Source organism: Palaemon carinicauda, chromosome 33, assembly GCF_036898095.1.
Source record: "Palaemon carinicauda isolate YSFRI2023 chromosome 33, ASM3689809v2, whole genome shotgun sequence".
NCBI lineage: Eukaryota > Metazoa > Arthropoda > Malacostraca > Decapoda > Palaemonidae > Palaemon > Palaemon carinicauda.
This window is the reverse complement of record NC_090757.1, coordinates 75,782,605-75,804,018: the sequence shown is the minus strand read 5'-3', so window position 1 is coordinate 75,804,018 and position 21,414 is coordinate 75,782,605. Positions and strand designations below refer to the sequence as shown.

The 21,414-nt window shown below is 44.4% G+C and overlaps 1 protein-coding gene across 2 annotated transcripts in view; it reads right to left on the bottom strand.

The window, feature by feature from the left end:
- LOC137625988 (dynein heavy chain, cytoplasmic-like) overlaps positions 1-21,414 on the bottom strand; it is a 770,344-nt gene that overhangs the window by 8,234 nt on the left and 740,696 nt on the right. For both annotated transcript variants that reach the window (XM_068357067.1, XM_068357068.1), the window contains 6 exons: positions 15,804-15,998; positions 6,249-6,432; positions 5,666-5,809; positions 4,929-5,035; positions 4,566-4,769; positions 2,581-2,778 (listed from right to left, as the gene is read on the bottom strand). In XM_068357067.1, coding sequence (XP_068213168.1) covers positions 2,581-2,778; positions 4,566-4,769; positions 4,929-5,035; positions 5,666-5,809; positions 6,249-6,432; positions 15,804-15,998 — 1,032 coding nt within the window. The remainder of the gene's footprint in view (positions 1-2,580; positions 2,779-4,565; positions 4,770-4,928; positions 5,036-5,665; positions 5,810-6,248; positions 6,433-15,803; positions 15,999-21,414) is intronic.

Genomic DNA, 21,414 nt, shown 5'->3' with positions numbered 1-21,414 from the left:
CAGGTGTCTCTTTGCCAATGGCGAAAGTATGTGTCTGAGGCGACGAAGAGGACTACGAACTCAGCGAGCTCGCCGATGACGATGACGATTCTCCGCAGGGAAGACTGGCCAGCAGGAATGATCTCTGGAACTGATAAGATGTAGCTGTCAGCATTTCTCCCTGCAAGTGGGAAGGGTGCAAGACAAGAGATGATGAAGAGAAGTTTTCCCTCGGAAGGAAGAACAGCCCAACACCTGGTGAGGATAACTCTCCTTTGGAGGGAAAGTACAGTAGTCCAATCCTTGGAGGCGGACCTTCGGGCAGCGCTCTTTGCTTCCCATCAACAAACCTTGTTAAATTTGGTCTGCATTGAGCGCTCCCTGAGAAAATGTAGCTGGAGCTAGCTTCTCGAGGTTACCATGCTGATCAGGAGCTGCACAGGCGCAGGAGACTGGGAAAGTGACGGAGCAGTGACAGCAGATTCCACCGGAACGAACGGCACTGCTCTTCTACGTCGGCTATCTTACCGAACGAAGTATGGCATCGCTAACTGAGAAAAAATAATAAAATTATGTACGAAAAAACTCCCTAAGTAGGAGCACCTAATCTGCAGACGGAAAAGGTGTACGCCGAGAGAACAGTCATAGATTAAGGACTGCGCACTTCCTTCAACGGCCGAATCAACAGAAGGAGGAGAGAGGCCACGTAAACACTGTTACAAAACAAGAGTTACAATGAACTAATTCAGCTGACAAAACAAACTGCTCGTGAGAACCACTCAACCCTTCGGCGGGAAGGGGGAACCCCGAAGGGGAGAGGACAAGCTAAGGTCATGCGCACCCTTCGCCGGCAGGAAATGCCGAAGGACCATTGTCCCAAGAAGGAGAGCAGATTCAAAGCTGAAATGTTAAATTACAAACAGTTATTATTTCAATTTTTAAAGAAAACCATTCGGAAATGCAACCTAAACCGGGAACGGGAAAGGTGTTCCCCCACGCATGCTGGCCACCCACGTAAAGTTAGCAGCTTTGTCAGGGAAAAAGAGCAAGACCGAAGTCAAGCTCTGTGAAGGCCGCAAACAGATTCCCTCCTAAGAACACGTGGGGGAGAGGGCGACATTGACATCCGAATGGAGGGATATCCAAACGATGAAGACTCCCCTGCAGCGGTGGCCAAGTCCCTTGGAAGGCCAACCGCCTATGGGATGTCCGTTGTCCATGGGAAGAAGTTCGTAAGGGAAGGTTCTTCGCCCTTGAGAACCTGCCGCACTACGCTGACACACAAAAAGCTATATTCACCGTAAAGAAAGCTTAAAAGATATACGAAAACTAAGAATTTTTTCCATATATACGGTATAAAAAAAGAAATTGATAAAAAGAAATAGATTAAAAAGTCAAAAGGCCGATCAGTTGGAGAGGGAAGAGACAACGTCTCTCTCCCTTAGCCAAAAGTAAAGTGAGTGAGTTACTGTCACAAGTGTGTGCGTGAGAGGGGTAGCTACTAACCCCCAAACCGCTGCTAACTAGCGATACGAGTGGTTAACCCTTGCTAAAAGTCTAATGGGTCGTCTTTCAGCTTTGCCTGAAAGTAATACCCCTATAAATAGCATTAGTTTGTGTTCCAATCATGGAACAAACATGATTTTAATAATAAAATAAATCATTTCCATACCTGCCTTTGAATAATAAGCTATTAATTCTTAAGTTATCAGATTCAGAACCTCATGCTATCAAAAAAAAAATGTTATTTCATCTCTATGCCCAGATTGACAACCTCATGAAATAAAAAATACAGTAATGTAATGATCTCTAAGCCTACATTCACAACTTTATGAAATTAAGAATCAATGTCTTTCATCTCTAAGCCATACTTCCCATTCCAATACTTTTTACATCAAAACCACCCAAAATTAATGCCAGAATCCAGCCACCCAAAATGCCGTGCTACTGTAAGAAATCTTACAAGATAGGTAATTGAACAATTCCAAAACAATGTGGGTGACATGGTTAGCAGAACAGATCTGGTTTGCTGTATCAAAAGATGAAAATTAGAGTGAATTTAAAGAGCTGGATAGTCCTTCTACCCAAGTCTAATTGCTATGGCTATTGAGGGAAATTTGCAAAAATAAAAACAATATTCTACATCACATTGGATAAAGGTTCAATTACCCTATGCCATAGAATTTGTATCTACACTCAATAATGAGCTGTGGACTAGAAACATGTTCTGTTAACTCAAAGTGGCCTAGGCTGGTCTTGTTAATTCTAAATATTCTGTCAAGATTGCTAAAAAGAGAAGGCATGGAAGCATGCTTTGAATCTAATGACCAAATTAAGAAGTTAAAACTTGTTGCAGTCTTTTTCCAATTGCCAAATGATGTATGAACAGTGCCATAGCATAAATATAGGACAATGAAGGGTAACAGAGATCATTAATTTTTTTTTCTAAGTTTTCAATTTCAAGTTAATAGCATACAATGTTCTGAAGTTAAGATTCATTTTAATAAATACAAAATACCAATAAGAAAGTATACAGTAGTTTATGAATAACATTACAGTGGGTACAGGTATTTGGAACATTAAAAGTAACTGAAATTGTACCTTAAGTTCAGAAGCTCCAAATTGAGCAACCTGTTTGGAAATTTCTTGAAGTTGCCGCACTCGCTGGGAGAAGTCTGTGACCCACTGAATGACAGTTGCACCTCTTGGCACAGTGTACGCTTTCCACTGGTCTGGGATTATTCCCTTGACTAACTGGCTAACCATAGTGCGATGGTAATTAGTCTGCTTCTTTTCTCCCTGTAAGACAAAATATATACAGTACTGTTTATACATTGGAACAACAAATGCAGCCATATCTAGTCCATTACAGGACAAAGACCTCAGACATGTCCTTCGTCATGTCTGGGGTTTGGGCAGTTTTCATCACCGTGCTGGTCAACTGTACAAACCATTTCCCCATGTTAAGGGGACTGTCCACTATGGTGTTTGACATAACTTTAAAAAATCGAAAATTGTTTTATTGTTTATACGTATGCATAAATATATCGTATATGCTCTCAAGAAGTTTCAGCCAATTACTTTTACAAATAATGACGATAAAGCTGTCTTTAAATGATGACGTCATCCTTATTGTGTCGTCTGCATGACACTGAGTTTGACAGAATCATCTTTGCGTGTTTATTTTTGCAAACGCAAACTACAATCTACGCGAAGAACAGCCAGAGTTTCCAAAGATGGATAGAAGTTATAATATATGTGATTGTTTACTTGCAGTGCGTATATACACCATGTTTTCACAACGTCCACGTGAACTTTATAGCAAGGCCAATTTTACCCAAGGTCAAAGAAAGAACAAAACGTAAGCAGAGAGCAACTATAGTGTATTAGTAAATTTAGGTTTTACATACCTTGCCTAGGGGGCCTTCATGTACGAATAAACAATTAAAGTACAAGAAAAGGTTATCATAGTAATGTTATTTTGATTTTTTCTATGGAAAAAGCAAAAATTTATAGCAAATCTTTGGGAGCTCATAACTCAAAAACATACTTATTCACACTTCGGTACATTTCTCTAACCTATTTATTGTTCAATTTTAGAGAGAAAGATATCTTTGAAAAGAGGAATAAAAATTCTACAATTTTTTGTACCAGAATTTTTATTTTCCTTGTTCTCCTTTTTTCATGATTATTTTACGTTGGACGAAGAAATAAAAAAATATTCATAAAAAAATGGAAAATAGAAAATTTGTTACACAGAATTATTTGGTTTATAAAGAGGTTTTGATGGTATGATTTTCAATACAATTGGTGCCACATTAGCGGAGAAAAATATACCTAAATATTTTTAAAAAATCATGATTTTTGCTAATAAATAAAAAGGTTCTTGATGAAATGACTTGACATTTTTTATGATGAAGGTATTATTTAAATCTAAAGCATATAGAAATGGTGTATTTTGAATTAGAAAAAAAATGCATGGCAAAACAGACAGTCCCCTTCAGGTATTCTCACTCAGATAGGATTATATAATATATATACTACAGTATGCATTAACATTAAAGACAATATCCTTTACTAAACCAACTTAAAGTTATATAAATCATCTGACGACTGCTAATTGGAGATGGAGCTCATATAAATTACCACATAGATGGTAGCCAGATTAACATACACATACAAAAACCTCTAACGGCAATTGACTGTCCTGCAATATGCTGACATTGCCATACAAAGTAAAAGTTAAAAGAAGGCAGGAGCATGACTGAAAAAGGAAGCAAGAACAGATGTATATTAATTGGATATAAATAATATACTACAGCTTTGATTCAAAGAAAAGTATTTTTTAATGACCTATTTAGACTGCAGGAAAATATGTACAGGAGTAGGGATATTGTAGATTTAGTTACAAATATGTCACATGTCTGCACCGTTTTGAGGTTATACAAATGAATTTTGTAAAGTGAGTGAGTAAAACTGAAAGTAGTATTTAAAAAGAATGTGTAAAAAGTGTTGTCAAAAATAAAAAAAAATAAATGAAATGGTGGGAAAAAATCCTAATCTAACATTACACCCAATTGTCTCACCTTGCAAATAAGAACCACGTCGTTCAGATCACTCTTAACGATGCGCAGGAGTCTTGCTCCCGAGTTGACTTCACGTTCAAAATAGCGATAGAGCGGATCCTTGATGTTATCCAATGTACGTCGCAAAGTATTTACTGCCTCAGGTAGAAGAGACAACCATGTCAAGGCTGACTGGTTTAGGGTTACCATCCACGCTGGTCGGCCCTGCAAATTAGGCATAATGTAAATATGGATATCTTATACTTTAATTTTACCATAAAACTAACACATGCTTTTTTTAAAGTTTCATTATGTTCACTGTATTTGCTAAACCACAGCTCAAAAATAACAATATAAATGAAATATAACAGTAAAAAAACTGACCTCGACTGCTTTTCTTTCTGTTCCTACAGTCTCCTCTCCCCCATATGCTAACTCATCATCATCTTCCAGAACTTGCATCTTCAACAATTTACTCAACATATCAGTTCCTGGGAAATATAAAGTTGTGTGTCAGAGAAAGATAAAGTAAAATTCATAAAGATAAAAAATACAAGTACTGATGGTTTATTACAGGATATTTAAGATTCTTCCATTCACTGCTCAATAGGTTACACAAAACTACTAATAAACTTTTATGAATAACCTAAATAAATAAAAAAGAAATGTAAACTAAGCTTACAGGGTATAGCTCGTATTTAGAATATTAAATTCCCAGTTTAAATTTGTAAAAAATTACTGATAGAAAGTATATCATCTAAATGCAGAAACTGAATTCCGAAGGTGACTTAATGGATTCACAATAAGTCAAAGTTTAAGAAAATACTTCAAATTATGAATTAACATCTACATGTCTTACTGAAAAGGATGGTCCACTTCTACAGCCCTTTCATGGACAACAAAGACTAATTTCCTAAGACTATCAGCATCATGAAAGATTTTCTGTGAAAATTGATGGGTAACGAAAACTTAAAATATTATAATGATGCAAGTATATGTAAAGCGATTTACAAAAACAAATTGTTACTTGCCTACAGTTACGATACAATATGTATACAGTATTACCCTAGTTCTAAACCATATAGATTTGGTCAAAACTCTTGAAAGCAGACAAAACTTGCCTCTAGTCGTAAGGAGTACTTTCTCTGCATTATTAGGAAGTCCCAACCAAGATGGAGTCTGCCTATCACTAAGGTTTTCCACCCAGTGTAAGAATTGGTCTCTCCTAATGCCATCTGGCATGGTGATGTTCTGGTTCTCAACACCTGTCAAAATTAAGATAACTTCATTGTCGGTTTTAACCTTTACTTCATGAAGATCAATGCAATACGTACATGAGATACAGAAAAAGAGCAACATGGATACATGTACAAACAAAAGTAGAGGATATTCTTAAAATACATAAAGAAAAGAAATGGACATAGGCAGGATATATAATGAAAATGACAGATAATCGATGGACATTAAGAATAACAAAATGGGTCCCTAGAGATGGCAAAAGCAGCAGGGGATGAAAGAGAAGATGATGGATTGACGACCTAAGAAAATTTGTGAGTTTAAACTGGCATAGAAAGACCGTAAATATATGCAAGTGGAAGGACTTGACCGAAGCCTTAATCCTGCATGCAGTGGACTAGTTATGGCTTATGATAATAATTATGAATACATGAGATGAGCAATGGCTGAAACACAACTCATACAGACCATCTACATTACTGATCAATGGGAACTCTGGGTCGAAACTCTTTGGCATGAACAGCTTAGTAAGGATGGAGCTTAAGAGGCGCTGGTCAAATTCGTTGTCGATCTTTCCACCGTATATGCATTCTGACATCAGAGTGGCTAATGCATCCCATGGGACTTTCTCTGGTGGTAAGTTCGTACGTCCCTGACAGAAGGAGAGAATTGAGCAATAAAGCTTGACAAATCATAATAGTATACCAAAGAAAAATCTGAACATCAAAAGTTTATATTCCCTCTAAGCTTAGTGATGTGACCTGCATTTCTTTCACTTTTATTTTATACAATTCTAAACCATCTTGTTAATTGGTATATACTTCTAATACTTGTTTATAGTAATCAGAAACATTAAATTTTGGTTTGTTCATTATCAACATATCCATGTTTTGCTCTTGAAAGGGTTGGGTCCAAAAGATGGTATCGTATTCATACCAACAAACAACCTATTTTCATATCCTTGGAGTGGTTGGTATAGCCTTCAATATTTCTGTTTATAAAGTCTGTATTGTCGATAAAACAAAGCTGAAAGTTTGAACCTAAAACCTGGCTACTGGAGGAAGCATGGGTAAGATGTATTGAAATAAATTTAAAGTGGGACTGTGGGTGAATGGTATACTAACTAAATTAAAATAAGAATAATTTATTACATCACTAATATAATACAGTACTTCATTCACGCTACAAATAAAAAAAAAAATAATTTGGCATTAGAACAGAAAGGGTTTCCACCACAAAATGCTATCCAACAAAAGGTGTAGGGAAAGTAGTAAGGTTATCCCATAATAAACAATAAGTTACCCGTTTCCCTTTCATTCTCTAAAATCTTTAACCTTTGATTATTGTGTTCACTACACATTCCATCCCTCCAATGTGAAGTATTGGCAATACTTTCCATCCCTTTAATGAAAGATAGGGGTTCCTTTTTTCTTTTCTCTTTGAAATGACAAATTCGTAGATAATTTGTATTTTCCCTAACTATACAAACCTTAGCTATTTAATAAGGGTATTACTTTCGGCGTAGCTGAAATGACGAGCCATTAATTTTCAACGAGGGTTTACTACCCACACTGCTAGTTGAGCTCACTTTGCTTAGAGGTAGGACTTCAAGGGGGATAGGGCTGGCGGGCAAGTTTGATTAAATAGCTAAGGTTTGTATAGTTAGGAAAAATACAAATTATCTACGAATTTGTCATTTGTTCCGTAACTGGAATACAAACCACGCTATTTAATAGGGGTGACTCACCCATGAGGAAGGGTGGACGTCCCAGCCAGTCTGGCTTTTGGCTTTGCCCGGGGGCTCGTTATTTGAGTGTGTAAGCACCCAAAAAATAAGGAGTGCCTGCACCTCGCTAGAACCTTGCTACGCAAGTACTGCGGCCTACGCAAGCTGTGTGTGAAAGTATGAAGAAGTGTGACTCGTCCTAGGAAGTTGTTCTGAAGTTCTTTAGATGGAAACTTGTAGAATAGGACTTTCCCAATACCACCTTGTTAGGGTATGGGGACGTAACAGTATCAATCTTAATGCTAGGAACACAAGAGAGCATGGTTTACCTGCAGTGGTTTGAGGTTAGCTATGCAGAGAACCCAGGATGCTGCTTTCCCCAAGAGAGGGGATGATGAAGGAAAGAATAAGAGCCAGTCAAACCTTTTCATTCATGCAGACTAAAACTGGGTAACAATGCCCTCAACCTTCTGCTACTTGTCCAATAAGGAGCTTGAGGTTTTAAACCAACTGTTGTGCAGCCACCACAGGGCCGACAGCGAAAGTATCGAGTCTCCTGTGGGTCACATCTTGCAGGTAGTGGGATGTGAATGTTGTTTGACATTTCCACACCCCAGCTTGAAGAACCCACGTCACTGAAAATTTTTTTTTTTGAAGGCCAGGGATGTAGCTATGCCCGACATCATGTGCTCTAGGGCAACGTGATGGAGGAGGGTCTGGATTCAAGGCCAGGTCAATGACCCTACGAATCCATGCAGAGATGGTGTTCTTGGTGACCCTCCTCTTAGTCCTTCCTGTGCTGACGAATAGAGCTGCTACATGAGGACGGGCTTGAGCTGTTCTTTTGAGGTACAGCCTCAAGCTCCTTACTGGGCATAGTAAGAGATGGTCAGGGTCATCTGTTACAGTACGGAGACTAGAAATCCGGAAGGAGTCGAATCGAGGATCCGCCACTCCAGGATTCTGAGTCTTAGCAATAAACTCAGGGCCGAAGCTGAACGTTACCTCCCCCCATCCCCTTGAATGGGCGATGTCATACGAGAGACCATGAAGTTCGCTGACTCGCTTGACCGAGGCCAAAGCTAGTAGGAACACCGTCTTCCAGGTTAGGTGGCGATCTGATGCCTGACGTAATGGTTCATAGGGAGGTCTATTAAGAGACCTGAGAACTCGAACCACGTTCCATGGGGGAGGTCTCACTTCCCACTGAGGGCAGGTAAGTTTATAACTACGTATGAGTAGGGAAAGTTCTAGCGATGAAGAAATGTCCATTCCTTTCAGCCTGAAGGCTAGACTTAAGGCTGAGTGATAGCCTTTCACTGCCGAGACTGAAAGGCGCATTTCTTCCCGCAAATACACGAGGAACTCCGCTATTGTTGGAATAGTGGCATCGAGTGGAGAGATACCCCTTCCACGACACCAACCACAAAAGACTTTCCACTTTGCCTGGTAGACTGCTGCCGAAGACTTTTGCAGGGGTCCAGACATCCTGACAGCAACTTGTTGCGAAAATCCTCTCTCAGAGAGGAGATGCTGGATAGTCTCCAGGCGTGAAGTCGTAGTGAACCTACGGCTTTGTGGAAGATGTTGGCATGTGGTTGTTTGAGTAAATTGTGTTGTGAAGGGAGTTCTCTTGGTAGCTCCGTTAGGAGTTGCAGAAGGTCCGGGAACCATTCTGCGTGATGCCATAGCGGAGCTATAAGGGTCATTGAAAGATTGACCGATGTTCTGGTCTTGTTGAGTACCCTCCTCATCAGACAGAACGAGGGAAAGGCGTAAACGTCGATGTTGTCCCACCGTTGTTGAAAAGCATCTTGCCAGAGAGACTTGGGATACGGGACTGGGGAACAGTACAGCGGGAGCATGGAGTTCAGTGCTGTTGCGAAAAGATCCACAGTCGGAGAACCCCACAAAGTCAGGACTTTGTTGGCAACTAGATGATCCAAAGATCACTCGGTACTCACTATCTGAGAAGCTCTGCTCAGATTGTCGGCGAGCACATTCCTTTTGCCGGGAATGAAGCGTGCCGATAGTAGTATCGAGTGGACTTCGCCCCATTTCAGTATCTCTACTGCTAGATGGGATAGTCGCTGCGAAAAAGTACCTCGTTTGTTGATGTAGGCCACTACTGTGGTGTTGTCGCTCATCACCACCACAGCGTGACTTGCCAGGTACTGTTGGAACTGCTGAAGGGCCAGAAAGACGGCCTTCATCTCTAGGAGATTTATATGGAGGTACTTTTTTGACTCTGACCACAGGCCTGAGGTCGTCTGGTGCAGCACGTGGGCCCCCCACCCTGTTTTTGAAGCGTCCGAAAACAGCATCAAATCCGGGGGGAGGACAAGAAGATCCACTCCTTTTCGTAGGTTCTTGTCTGCCACCCACCACTGGAGATCCGTCAGTTCCGCAGGTCCCATGGGGATCTGGATGCCCGGGGAATCGTACCCTTGATTCCACCGGGACTTGAGTCGCCACTGGAGGGATCTCATCCTGAGGCGACCGTTGGGAATTAGACAGGCCAGCGATGAAAGATGACCGAGGAGACATAACCACAATTGGGCTGGAAGTTCTTCTCGTCTGAAAAAAGGTCTTGCGACCTTCCTCAGCCTTGCTATCCTGTCGTCTGATGGGAAGGCTTTGTGGAGATTGGTGTCTATAATCATGCCTAAGTATACCAGTATTTGAGTGGGAAGCAGTGAGGACTTCTCGAGATTTACCATGATCCCCAGATCTTGGCAAAGTCTCAGAAGTTTGTCTCGGTGTTCAAGAAGGGATGACACCGAGTCTGCTAGGATTAACCAGTCATCCAGATAATGGAGGAGACGGATGCCAATCCTGTGTGCCCAAGATGATATTAGGGTGAACACTCTGGTGAAAACTTGTGGTGCTGTGGAGAGACCGAAACTCAGCACCTTGAACTGGTACTTTCTGTTGTCTAGGCTGAATCTTAAGTACTTCCTTGAAGATGGATGGACTGGGATCTGGAAGTATGCGTCCTTTAGGTCCAGTGTGCACATGAAGTCTTGCGGTCTTACTGCTAGTCTGACCGTGTCCGCCGTCTCCATGCTGAACGGAGTTTGTTTGACAAACTTGTTCAGAGTTTAGAGGTCAATGACTGGTCTCCAGCCTCCCGACACATTCTTTACAAGAAAGGGTCGACTGAAGAAGCTTGGAGAGCACCCTTCTTCAACAAGGTCTGGACTTCTGCCCGAAGAGCTTGCCCCCTTGCCGATCCCATGGCTAGGGAGCTCAATGACACTGGATTCGTCGTCAGGGGAGGTAGAGATGTTATGAACGGGACGCGATATCCTAGACTGATCACGGAGATTGTCCAGGAATCGGCCCCGAGTGGCTTCCACCTGTTTGAGCAACTTTGTAGGCATCCCCCCACTGGTGGACATGCAGGGGGACTGCCTATCCTAGCGTTTGTGGCCTCGGCTGCTCCCTCTAGGATTCTTGCCTCCCCTGGAGGACTTTTTGTCTTTCCTTTCTTTGACAGGAGAGGGCTTAGACACCACGGTCTTCACTGCTGTCATCGTTTTAGCGGTCTTAACTGGACAGGACTGCTGTGGTGCTGGAGGCTTATAGGGCTTAGATGTTAAAGCCCTATGAAGGAGGGAGTCTTGATGAGACTTTCTCCACCTCTCAGCAGCCTGTTCCACATCCTTAGGCTCAAACAAGATGGATCCCTCTAGAGAAGAATGTCTGAGCCTATTGATCTCGGTGCTAGGGACCTTCAGATGGAATCTCTCAGCTACTGCATCCCGACGTTTCAAAATTGTATTTGCCCAAAGGTTCGAGACTTGGTGGGCCAGAAACTCGATCGTGCTAGTACCTGAGAGAAGAAAAGTCTCCATAACTTTCCTGGTACATTCTTTGGAGAAATCCTCAGAATGTATCAGGATATCTAAGGTCCCCAACCAGATGTCGAGCCACGAAGTGGCTTGCATAGCACACTTCACAACTTTCTCCTGGTTAAGGATCTCGGTTGCCGAGAATGAAACCTGCCGGTTGGAGTCTCTCTCAAGAGGGACTCCCCTAGTAAGCTCTTCCAGCGAGTGGTGAAGAGGAAGAGCTAAACAAGGCTCCTTAAAGATCTCAAAGTACCTCCTCTGCTGTATGCGAGGAGGTGGAAGGAGCTTGTTGGTGGCACTGGAACGGTTGGAGGAAGACATCTCGGAGAGCTGTAGAGAGATCTTGTCCCTGGTGCTCTTAACACCCTGAGACCAGGGCAGTGCTGCACTGGTCTTGGAGGGTTTCTGAGTACCAAAGACATGGTCCAAGACCGTGACCTTGCCCTTTCGAGGAGGGATCTCTGGGTCGGAAAACCCGTTGAGAGCCCTCATTAGAGTCAGAACTTGCCAAAACGCGTGTTCTGACTCTTGCTGGTCTCCTGCTGTTGAAGGACTTGCAGCGAAGTCTCTTTCTGTCCCCAAAGGCTCTTCTTGAGGAGAGTCGCAGACATTCCTTGAGTGGCTAGCTGGCTCGATCCTAGTCCTAGCAGAGGACTTCAGCAATGTTTTGGAGTCCTTAGAGTCCTTCCTGGGAAGGATGTAGGACTCCAATATTGACGAGGGTGGGATGTTCCTTTCAGTCCCCACCTGAGAAGACATCTTGGCGCGAGGAGAGGTTTCCCTCATTGGTGCGATGGGGGAAAATCTCTCCTCGCGTGATTCCCCTGAGGACGGTAAATCTTCGTCCAAAGGGGAAGGAGAGACAGTCTGGGGGAAAGAAGGAACCTGCCTCGAAGGCTTGCGTGGAGTCACTTTTCCCCTTGGAGAAGTTAACGCGTCTGGAACTCCTCTTTTTATCTTCAAAGGGGTAGAAGCAGCCAAGGATCTGTGACCCAATTCAGAGAAGACAGGCTTGAACGCCTGCATTACGGCTCTGATCAGTGCACCGAACCCGGGCTGTTGACTGACAGACACGCTAACAGACATACCCCTTGAAGGGACAGGAATTGAAGGATCCCTGGGAGGAGTTCTCATCATTGGTGGGTTTACCTGAAAAGGCTTTGGGATCCTGGACCCCTCTAGATGTTTCCCTTCTCCCACAATGCGCGCTGGTATGCGCTTGCAGGGAGGGGAATGAGGCGGTGGCGACCTTGCTGATCGTAGTTCAGCAGTCTCGCGCGTGGGAGGATATTGACGCTTGCGCGCGGGAGGATATTGACGCTCGCGCGGGGGAGGATATTGACGCTCGCGCGCGGGAGGATATTGACGCTCGCGCGAGGGAGAGTAATGGTGCTCGCGTGAGGGAAAATACCGGGAGTCACACGTGGAAGACTGTGGGCGTGCGGGAAACTGATGGCGTGCGGGAAACTGATGGCGCACAGGAGCGCGTGCGGGAGACTGTTGGCGCGCACACGGGAGAATATTCGCACGCGCGCGGGCGAACAGGATCAAGGCGTTGAGTGCGTGGGCGAGAGTTTGCACGTGCCTGTACCAGTCGTAGGGCGTGCGTGCGCAGGAGACACCCCCCTAGCGCGCGTCAGAATGTGGGCGCGAATCCGTAAGAGAGGATGGGGGCGTGCGCGTATCCTCGGGGATGCGTGCGGGCGATGGAGAGCGCTGGCGCGATGGCGAAAGCTGGAACATGGGAGAAGTCACTCTATTTGACTTCCCAGTAGCGTCCAGATCAGTAGGTCGTGGATGCGCAGGAGAAATAACTGCTGGGCATAAGCACTGGTGCGCGAGAGAGCGCTGGCGTGCAGGAGATCCCTGGCGAGTAGGAGAGCGCTGGCGCTCGGGAGAGTGCTAGCGCATGGCAGAGCGCTGGGGCGCAGGTGAGGTTTGGCGCGCAGCTGGGCGTGGCAGCGTATGCTTAGGCTCAGGGAAGGCCTGGTGCGCAGGAGAACGTGGGCGCGTATGTGCATGAGTGCTTGCATAGCGCGTAGAAGAGCTGGGCTCCTGTTGGGAAGCATGTGCGTGTTGGCACATACGCCCTTGATGCCCTGTGTTAGGGTTTGTTGACGGGGCCTGACGAGCTACTATAGCGCGTTCGTCAGGTTTCGTTGGCGCATAGCGCGTATCTGGTTGGCGCGCCTTAGCGTGCTTGTAGTTCAGCAGTCTCGCGCGGGAGGATATTGACGCTCGCGCGAGGGAGAATACTGGGAGTCCCGCGCGGGAGACTCATGGCGCACAGGAACGCATGCGGGAGACTGTTGGCGCGCACGCGGGAGAGTATTCGCGCGCGCGGGCGAGCAGAATCAAGGCATTGAGAGCGTGGGCGCGTGGGACGAGTTCGCGCGTGCCTGTACCAGTCGTAGGGCGCGCACGCGCAGGAGAAAGACCCCTAGCGCACGGGCGCGCAGTTAAAGTCAGTGCTGCTCCTGGGCGCGCGTCAGGATGTGGGCGCGAATCCGTAGGAGAGGATGGGCGAGTGCTCGCGGAGCCCGCATATCCTCACGGATGCGTGCGGGCGATAGAGAGCGCTGGCGGGATGGCGAGAGCTGGAATGTGGGAGAAGTCACTCTAGTTGACTTCCCAGTAGTGCCTAGATCAGTAGATCGTGGGTGTGCAGGACAAATAACTGCTGGGAGTGAGCTCTGGCGCGCAGGAGAGCGCTGGCGTGCAGGAGATCGCTGGCGAGTAGGAGAGCGCGAGCGTGCAAGAGAGCGCTGGCGCGCAGGTGAGGGTTAGCGCAAAGCTGGGCGTGGGCGCATATGTGCATGAGTGCGCGCATAGCGCGTAGAAGTGCAGGGCTCTTGTTGGAACGTATGTGCGTGTTGGTGCATACGCAATTGATGCCCTGTGTTAGAGTTTGTTGACGGAGCCTGACGAGCTACAGTAGCGCGTTTGTCAAGTTTTGTTGGCGCATAGCGCGTATCTGGTTGGCGCGCCTTAGCATGCTCAGATGAAACCTTATTAGGCTTATATAAGAACGGTCGGGTGGAAGGTCGACGTGTCCTTTAAAAGGACGACCTTCCACCGAAGGAGATCGTGAATGATCTGCACAAAGGTCCAAGACCAATGTAGGAACAGTGATCGATGATCGATGTCGAGGCTCTTCTGCGGGAGATTGCATCGAAGATGTTGAACCGAAGAGGCGCCTCCTCATCGCAGGTGAAGGAAGGCCTCTCTGGCGAAGAGGAAGGTGAGCCTTGCGACGAATGCGCCCTCTGGGGGCCATAGAGTCAGCGAGCTGACTTTCTGCAGTCCTCCGAAGAGGAGTCTCTGTAAGTGAACTCCCCCAATGGGAAGAAACACTAGCAGGAGAGACTGTTGGACTTAGTTTCTCCCTCGTTGGTTGAACAGGAACGGGAGAAACTAAGCCGTCAGCTACCGTAGGGTTTGAAGAGGCAGAGGTGATGGGTGATACCGCATTGGATACCTCTGACACCACAACGTCGAAAAGAGACAGAGGATCTACCTCTGTCGGTGAAGGCGATTGCTTGACAGCGGCACCCAATCAGATGTAGTCAAGTAAAACCTCCTTGGAGGGCGAACCCTCAAGCCCCAAGGAGAACCAAAGCTAAAAAAGGGGAATTAGTGACATATCCTCTCCCGGGGGGAAAGATGGAGCTGCTTCGCTAGGGGAAGCAACGTCATCTCTCGAGCCCCGGAGTTTGGTAAACAGTATATCGGTCTACACTACCACTCGACGGTCTCTCAAAAGAGACCGATCGAGTGGAAGCTTCGAAGGAGGTTTGGGCAACGGAAGAAGAGGCCTTGGGTTTTTCTCCTTTCAAAGAAACCTTCGAAGGAGAAATATCCCGTTTGGACTTCTTCCGTCGTTGCGAAAACCTCTCCCACTGGGAGGTAGACCACTCCCTACACTCACTACACCTGTTATTGCTATCACACCATTAGCCCCTACAGGAAGGGCAAAGGGCGTGAGGATCGGTCTCGATCGCCGACATGAATGTTCCACAGGGGTGGTCGGGAAACCCAGGGCAGGTGCGCATATTCGCAGAGGGCAACTTTGCACACAAAACTAGAAAAGAAAAAGCAAAAAAGCATTAAACGGCTGCCAAATGACGGCGAGGATGAAAGCGGACACGTCTGACTACCATCCAAGCCGAGAGCAAAGTGAGCTCAAGCACATGTGTGTGAGAGGGGGGGGGGAGGGGGGGGTTAGCAAGCTACCCTCCCCTACCCCCGCTAACTAGCGGTGGGGTAGTAAACCCTTGTTAAAAATTAATGGCTCGTCATTTCAGCTACGCCGCAAGTAATACCCCTATTAAATAGCGTGGTTTGTATTCCAGTTATGGAACAAATAAAAAATTTTGCTTCTTCAGTTTAAACATCAAGGAATAACTTAGAAATAAGTTTACTCGTCAAAAAGTCAAGTCTTACCATTGCAGTTGCATCAATCCACGTGTCCAAAGTATCACAGGCTACCCTCAAATCAGATTCATTAAACTCGTAGTACTTGGCCCAACCCAGGGGAGCATATCGCAGACGTTCTTGGGTGATTGCATGGAACCATGCCATGATAAAGTAAAGCCGAGCCCGTTCACTTGGTGCACGCATCATGCGAGATGCTGGGACCTGCAATAAAATTTGCAAACTATTCAGGAAGAGATTATCAATGCTAACTCTTACATTAGCTAAATTCTTTTGTAACAATAAATTCAAGTATCATAAACAGTATACGGTACTATTACGAAGACTTCATTATAACAGAAACTATCAATGTGAATACAACTGAAAAATGTATAAAAAAAAAAAATGTTATTGAAGGACATTTAAAATATTCTTAACTACCATCACTTTAAATATATGTTAGATAGTAATGCACAATAAAAACCTATGCTACACCTCAGCTAAGATACAAATTTAAAAAGGTTTCTTGAAATGCATAGAATACTCTAATTCCAAATAAGGTAATTCTTTAAAATACTTTACAGATTATGAAAATTAATAACATTAGTTATAATAAATCCTTAAAAGAAGCTCATTCAAACCTGGTGGTCCATTAGAAATTATTTGGGAAAAATAATGGAAACCAACTTGAATCATATGAAAAACTATCAATTACCAGCTTCAATTACCTACTTTAAGGAATATTTTTCACACTCACTGTACTGAATGTACGTAGAATATTAGCACATCTACTTAAGGAACCATTTCCACACTAACTTTACTGAATCTATGTAGAAGATTAGCACATACGTATCTACTTAAGGAACACATTCCACACTTAATATACTGACTGTAAGGAGATTAGCACATATCTTCTTGAGGATCCCATTCCACACTTATTGCACTGAGTCTATGTAGAAGATTAGTACTTATCTGCTTAAGGAAACTATTCCACACTTACTACACTATACTGAATGTAAGCAGATTAGCACATATCTACTTGATCCCATTCCATGCCACAATTATTGCACTGAGCGTATGTAAAAGATTAGTACTTAACTGCTTAAGAAACCTATTTCACACTCACTATACTGAATGCACGTATAGTACAAAATAAGCACATATCTCCTTAAGAACCTATTCCATACCTACTGAATGTATGTAGATTACCATATAACTGCTTAAGGAACCTGTTCCACACTTACTGAACTGATTGTCAGTAGAAGATTACACACGTCTACTTAAGGAACACATTCCACACTTACTGTACTTAATTTAATGTACATGAGCAAAAACAAAACTATTCCACAATTACTGTAATGAATGTACATAGAAGATTAGCACATGTCTCCTTAAGGAACCCATTCCAAACTTACTGCACTGAATGTACATAGGAGATTAGCACATGTCTACTTAAAGAAACCATTCCCAACTTATTGCACAGAATGTAAGTAGAAAAAAGGGATTTTGACGAAGGAAAAATCTATTTCTGGGCGAGAGACCTGTGCCGCCCAGTGAAATGCTCCTTTAGCACCATTTCTAAGGTATATAACTGCTATATATTACCAGAGAAAAAATTCCATAGGAATGCCAGGTTGAACCCACCTCGCTCACCTATATAAGGTGTCGGTATAATATACTGGGGCGTGATAATTCACAACCAGAGGTCTCGCACCATTTAGATATCTCCTCTTCAAAACCCCCGCCACAGTGAGGTGCCGTTCAACACTACTACCACCAACCCAACCCACGCCAGTGACGTCACTCCTCATAGCACCCAAGGTTTGGGGCCCATGCTGGGAGGGAAGTCAAGGGAGGGTTCACTGGGCGGCACAGGTCTCTCGCCCAGAAATAGATTTTTCCTTCGTCAAAATCCCTTTCTGGGCTCCTCCTGTGCCGCCCAGTGAAATTGTACAAGAGAAATGGTCCCAAACCTTGGAACAACGCCTGAGGGGAAAGCAAATTAAATTCAAAATAACAACGTACTGTATATGGTTTAATCAAGAAAAGGATATACTTGGAACAATAAGTAAACACTACCTTAACATCAAGTAAAGATGGCAAAAAGTAGATCTGCAAAATATTCCCAATGAAGGGATGACAGGGACAGCCAGGGACATTAGCAGTGGCAATATTAAATATTAATTACAATCTTGAGTGTAAAACAACAAAAATCAATTCGTGGAATAAGGTAATTAACTAACATGATAAAAGGTTACACCATAAGGGTGTAGCTCAAGTAAGACAAAACCAAAACTAAGGAAGGGACAATAAGTAAGGCAGGTACGAGGAAGGAGGATAGCAAGACATAGTGGACAATAAGTAAGGCAGGTAAGAGGAAGGAGGATAGCAAGACATTGTTGATTAAGACTCATTATGATCAGGAGGAATCACATTCCCTGCTGCCACTGTAGCAAATTTTAGGGCTTCCAGAGGTTTTAGATAGTGGCGTTTAAATACTGATGGAGACTTCCAGCCTGTATATTTAGTAAGTTCAGCGAAGTTCATGTGGTGGAAGTAATTAACTGAGGTAGCTACAGCTCGTATATCATGGACATGAGGGAATGAATCAGGGTTAGCCTGTTTAATGAAATATAAAATTTGTTGCCTGATCCCTTTCAGGGTGATGGTACCTCCGTTTTCACTAATGAATAAGGGCCCTGAGGACTTAATGGAAGTTCTATTTAAGTAGGCTTTCAGAGTGATTACTGGACATAATGATGGGTCCTGAGGGAGTGGAACAATCTTCCAGGAGGACCATCTGTTCAGGGGTTCCTCATTTTTGGCTAAGAAAACTTTGTCAGGGGAGAGAAGGGCTTCCCCTGACGGGAGAAATTCAATATGGCCTGGATCTCTAGTCAAGGCTGCAAGTTAAGATATCCTGGCACCAGAAGCTAAGCTCATGAGGAATAAAGTTTTCCTTAGTAAGGGTATGTAATTACAAGATTCGTTGAGAGTGTCAGAGGCCAACTTAAGAACATTATTAAAAAACCAGGAAACTGAGCTAGGGCGAGTTGATGGTTTCAATCTAGCGCAAGCTCCTGGGATTGATGAGAAATATGAATCTGTCAGGTTTATGTTAAAACCAATATGGAAAATCTTTTTCAAGGCAGATTTAATTGTAGTAATGGTATTGGCTGCTAGACCTGATTCAAATAGAGTTCTGAAGAAGGTTACTGTCAGATTCATAGTCATTAACTCAACCTTGGAGTCCTTTAAAAAGTTTGCCAGCTTCCTCACAGCTGAATCATATTGGCGAAGGGTGGATTCCCTTTTATCAGATTCCAAAAATAGGGTATTCTGAGGATCAATATCTGCACCTTTTTGGGCTTCAAATTTCATGAAGTTCATAAAGTTAGGGCACTCTGAATGTTTGAGGAAGCGAACACATTGTGAGTTTGTACTATATGTGTCAGAATTGGACTGGGTATCTGACGAGGGTGGAGACCCAATTCCACCAACAGGGGAAACCAATTGCTCTTGGGCCAGTTGGGGGCTACTAGAGCAACATGGCCTTTGAAAGTCCTGAGCTTGTCCAACACCTTCATCAGCAGATTTATAGGTGGGAACAAGTAAATCTTTCCCAAAGTGTTCCAGTCTAAAGACATTGCGTCTGTGGCATAAGCCTGAGGGTCCAGGTTGGGGGCCACGTAACACTCTAACTTGTGGTTGAACTCTGTTGCGAAAAGGTCTACTTGGAGACCCGGGACTTGAGACAAGATCCAACAGAATGACTTTAGGTCCAGTGACCACTCCAACTCTAGAGGAGTTGTCCTCAAACGTGCGTCCGCCACTACATTCCGCACTCCCGCTAGATGGACTGCTGAGGGATGCCACTGATTTGATGCTGCAAAGGAAAATATCGCTAACATCACATGGTTGATGTTGCCTGACTTGGAACCCCCTCTGTTTATGCAGCGGACTATGACTTCGCTGTCTAGAACCAGTCTTATGTGCTGTTTCTTGGCTGGGGATAGTCGTCTTAGGGTTAGTAAGACCGCCATGGCCTCTAAGATATTGATATGAAGATGTTGGAATATCGTCGATCATAGTCTTTGAATTTTCTTGTACTGGGAGTATCCCCCCCAGCCTGTTAAGGAGGCGTCTGTATGAATGACGAGTCTTGGGGACGGGTATTGTAAGGGAACTGACTTTGCCAGGTTTTTGACCTTCGTCCATGGCTGAAGTCTCTTCCTCAAAACTGGTGGAAATCGAGCTCTTTTGTCCCGATATTTCTCGTTCGCTCTGGAGCGCCATACTCGATTTATGTCCTTCAGTCTGGCCTTCAGTAGGATATCTGTCACTAAGGCGAACTGTAAGGAGCCCAAGATTCTCTCTTTGTTCCTCCTGGACGTCAATTTGTCCTTGAGAAAACGTTTCGTATTCTTTGCTATTTCCGTTCTCTTGGCTTTGGGGAGACATAGCGTGTGGGAGCATAGATCCCATTGAAGTCCCAGCCATTGAAACTTGGTCTCCGGGACCAGGCGAGATTTCTCGAAGTTGATCTGGAACCCCAAGTGTTGAAGGAATTGAATTACTTTGTTTGTTGCTGTGAGGCAGTTCTCGACGTTGTCTGACCAGATAAGCCAGTCGTCTAGGTATGCAACTATCTGAATTCCTTGGGTTTGTAACTCTTGGATTACTGTTTCTGCCAATTTGGTGAAAATTCTGGGTGCTTTGTTGAGCCCGAATGGCATTACTTTGAATGTATAGGCCTGGTTGCCTAGTTTGAAGCCTAGGAACGGACGGAAATACTTTGCTATCGGAACGTGATAGTAGGCATCTGTAAGATCTATAGAGGTGGTGACGGACCCACGGGGAAGTAAGGTCCGCACCTGAGAAACGGTTAGCATGCGGAAACTGTCGCATTGAATGTAAGAATTCAGACGGGACAGGTCTAGGATTACCCTTCGCTTGTCTGAGTCTTTCTTTGGCACGCTAAACAAGCGACCTTGAAATATTAAGTGATTTACCTCTTTGATTGCGTTCTTCTGCAACAGATCTTTTACAAATAAGGCTAGCTCCTGTGTTGGGAGTTGATGGAAACTGGTCAGTGGAGGGGGCCCTTCTATCCAATTCCACCCCAGACCTCTGGAAATTATGCTGAAGGCCCAATCGCTGAACTTCCAACGACCTCGGAAGGAATAGAGCCTTCTCCCTACCTGAGGGTTCTCAATAACTTGCTGCGGATTTGCCTCCTCGACCTCCGCGTGATCCTCTGCCCCGGGAGAAGTACCTTCCGCTACTTCTGTTGTGAAAGTTACGACTTGCACCGGAGCCTCTGGCGCGTTGGTAACCTTGGGAGGTACCCCAGGATTCATAGCTGGGATTAAAGGCCGGGGAAGTAGGGAACGAAGTCGACGCTACTTGACTCTGAGGGACCAACACATATTGTTGTTGGGGTTGGCCCTTTGAAGTGGATGGCTGACTCCCCTGTGCCACTGAGATGGGTTGGACCACTTGAAGTGGTTGACGATATTGGGAGGATTGGTAGGGTCGTAACCTCTTCCTGCTCCGAGATTGTTCGCCGGTTGGTTCGAACTTCCGCTTTGTAACTAGACCCCACCGAACCTTGAGGCTCTGGTTGACTCTGGTAGCCTCA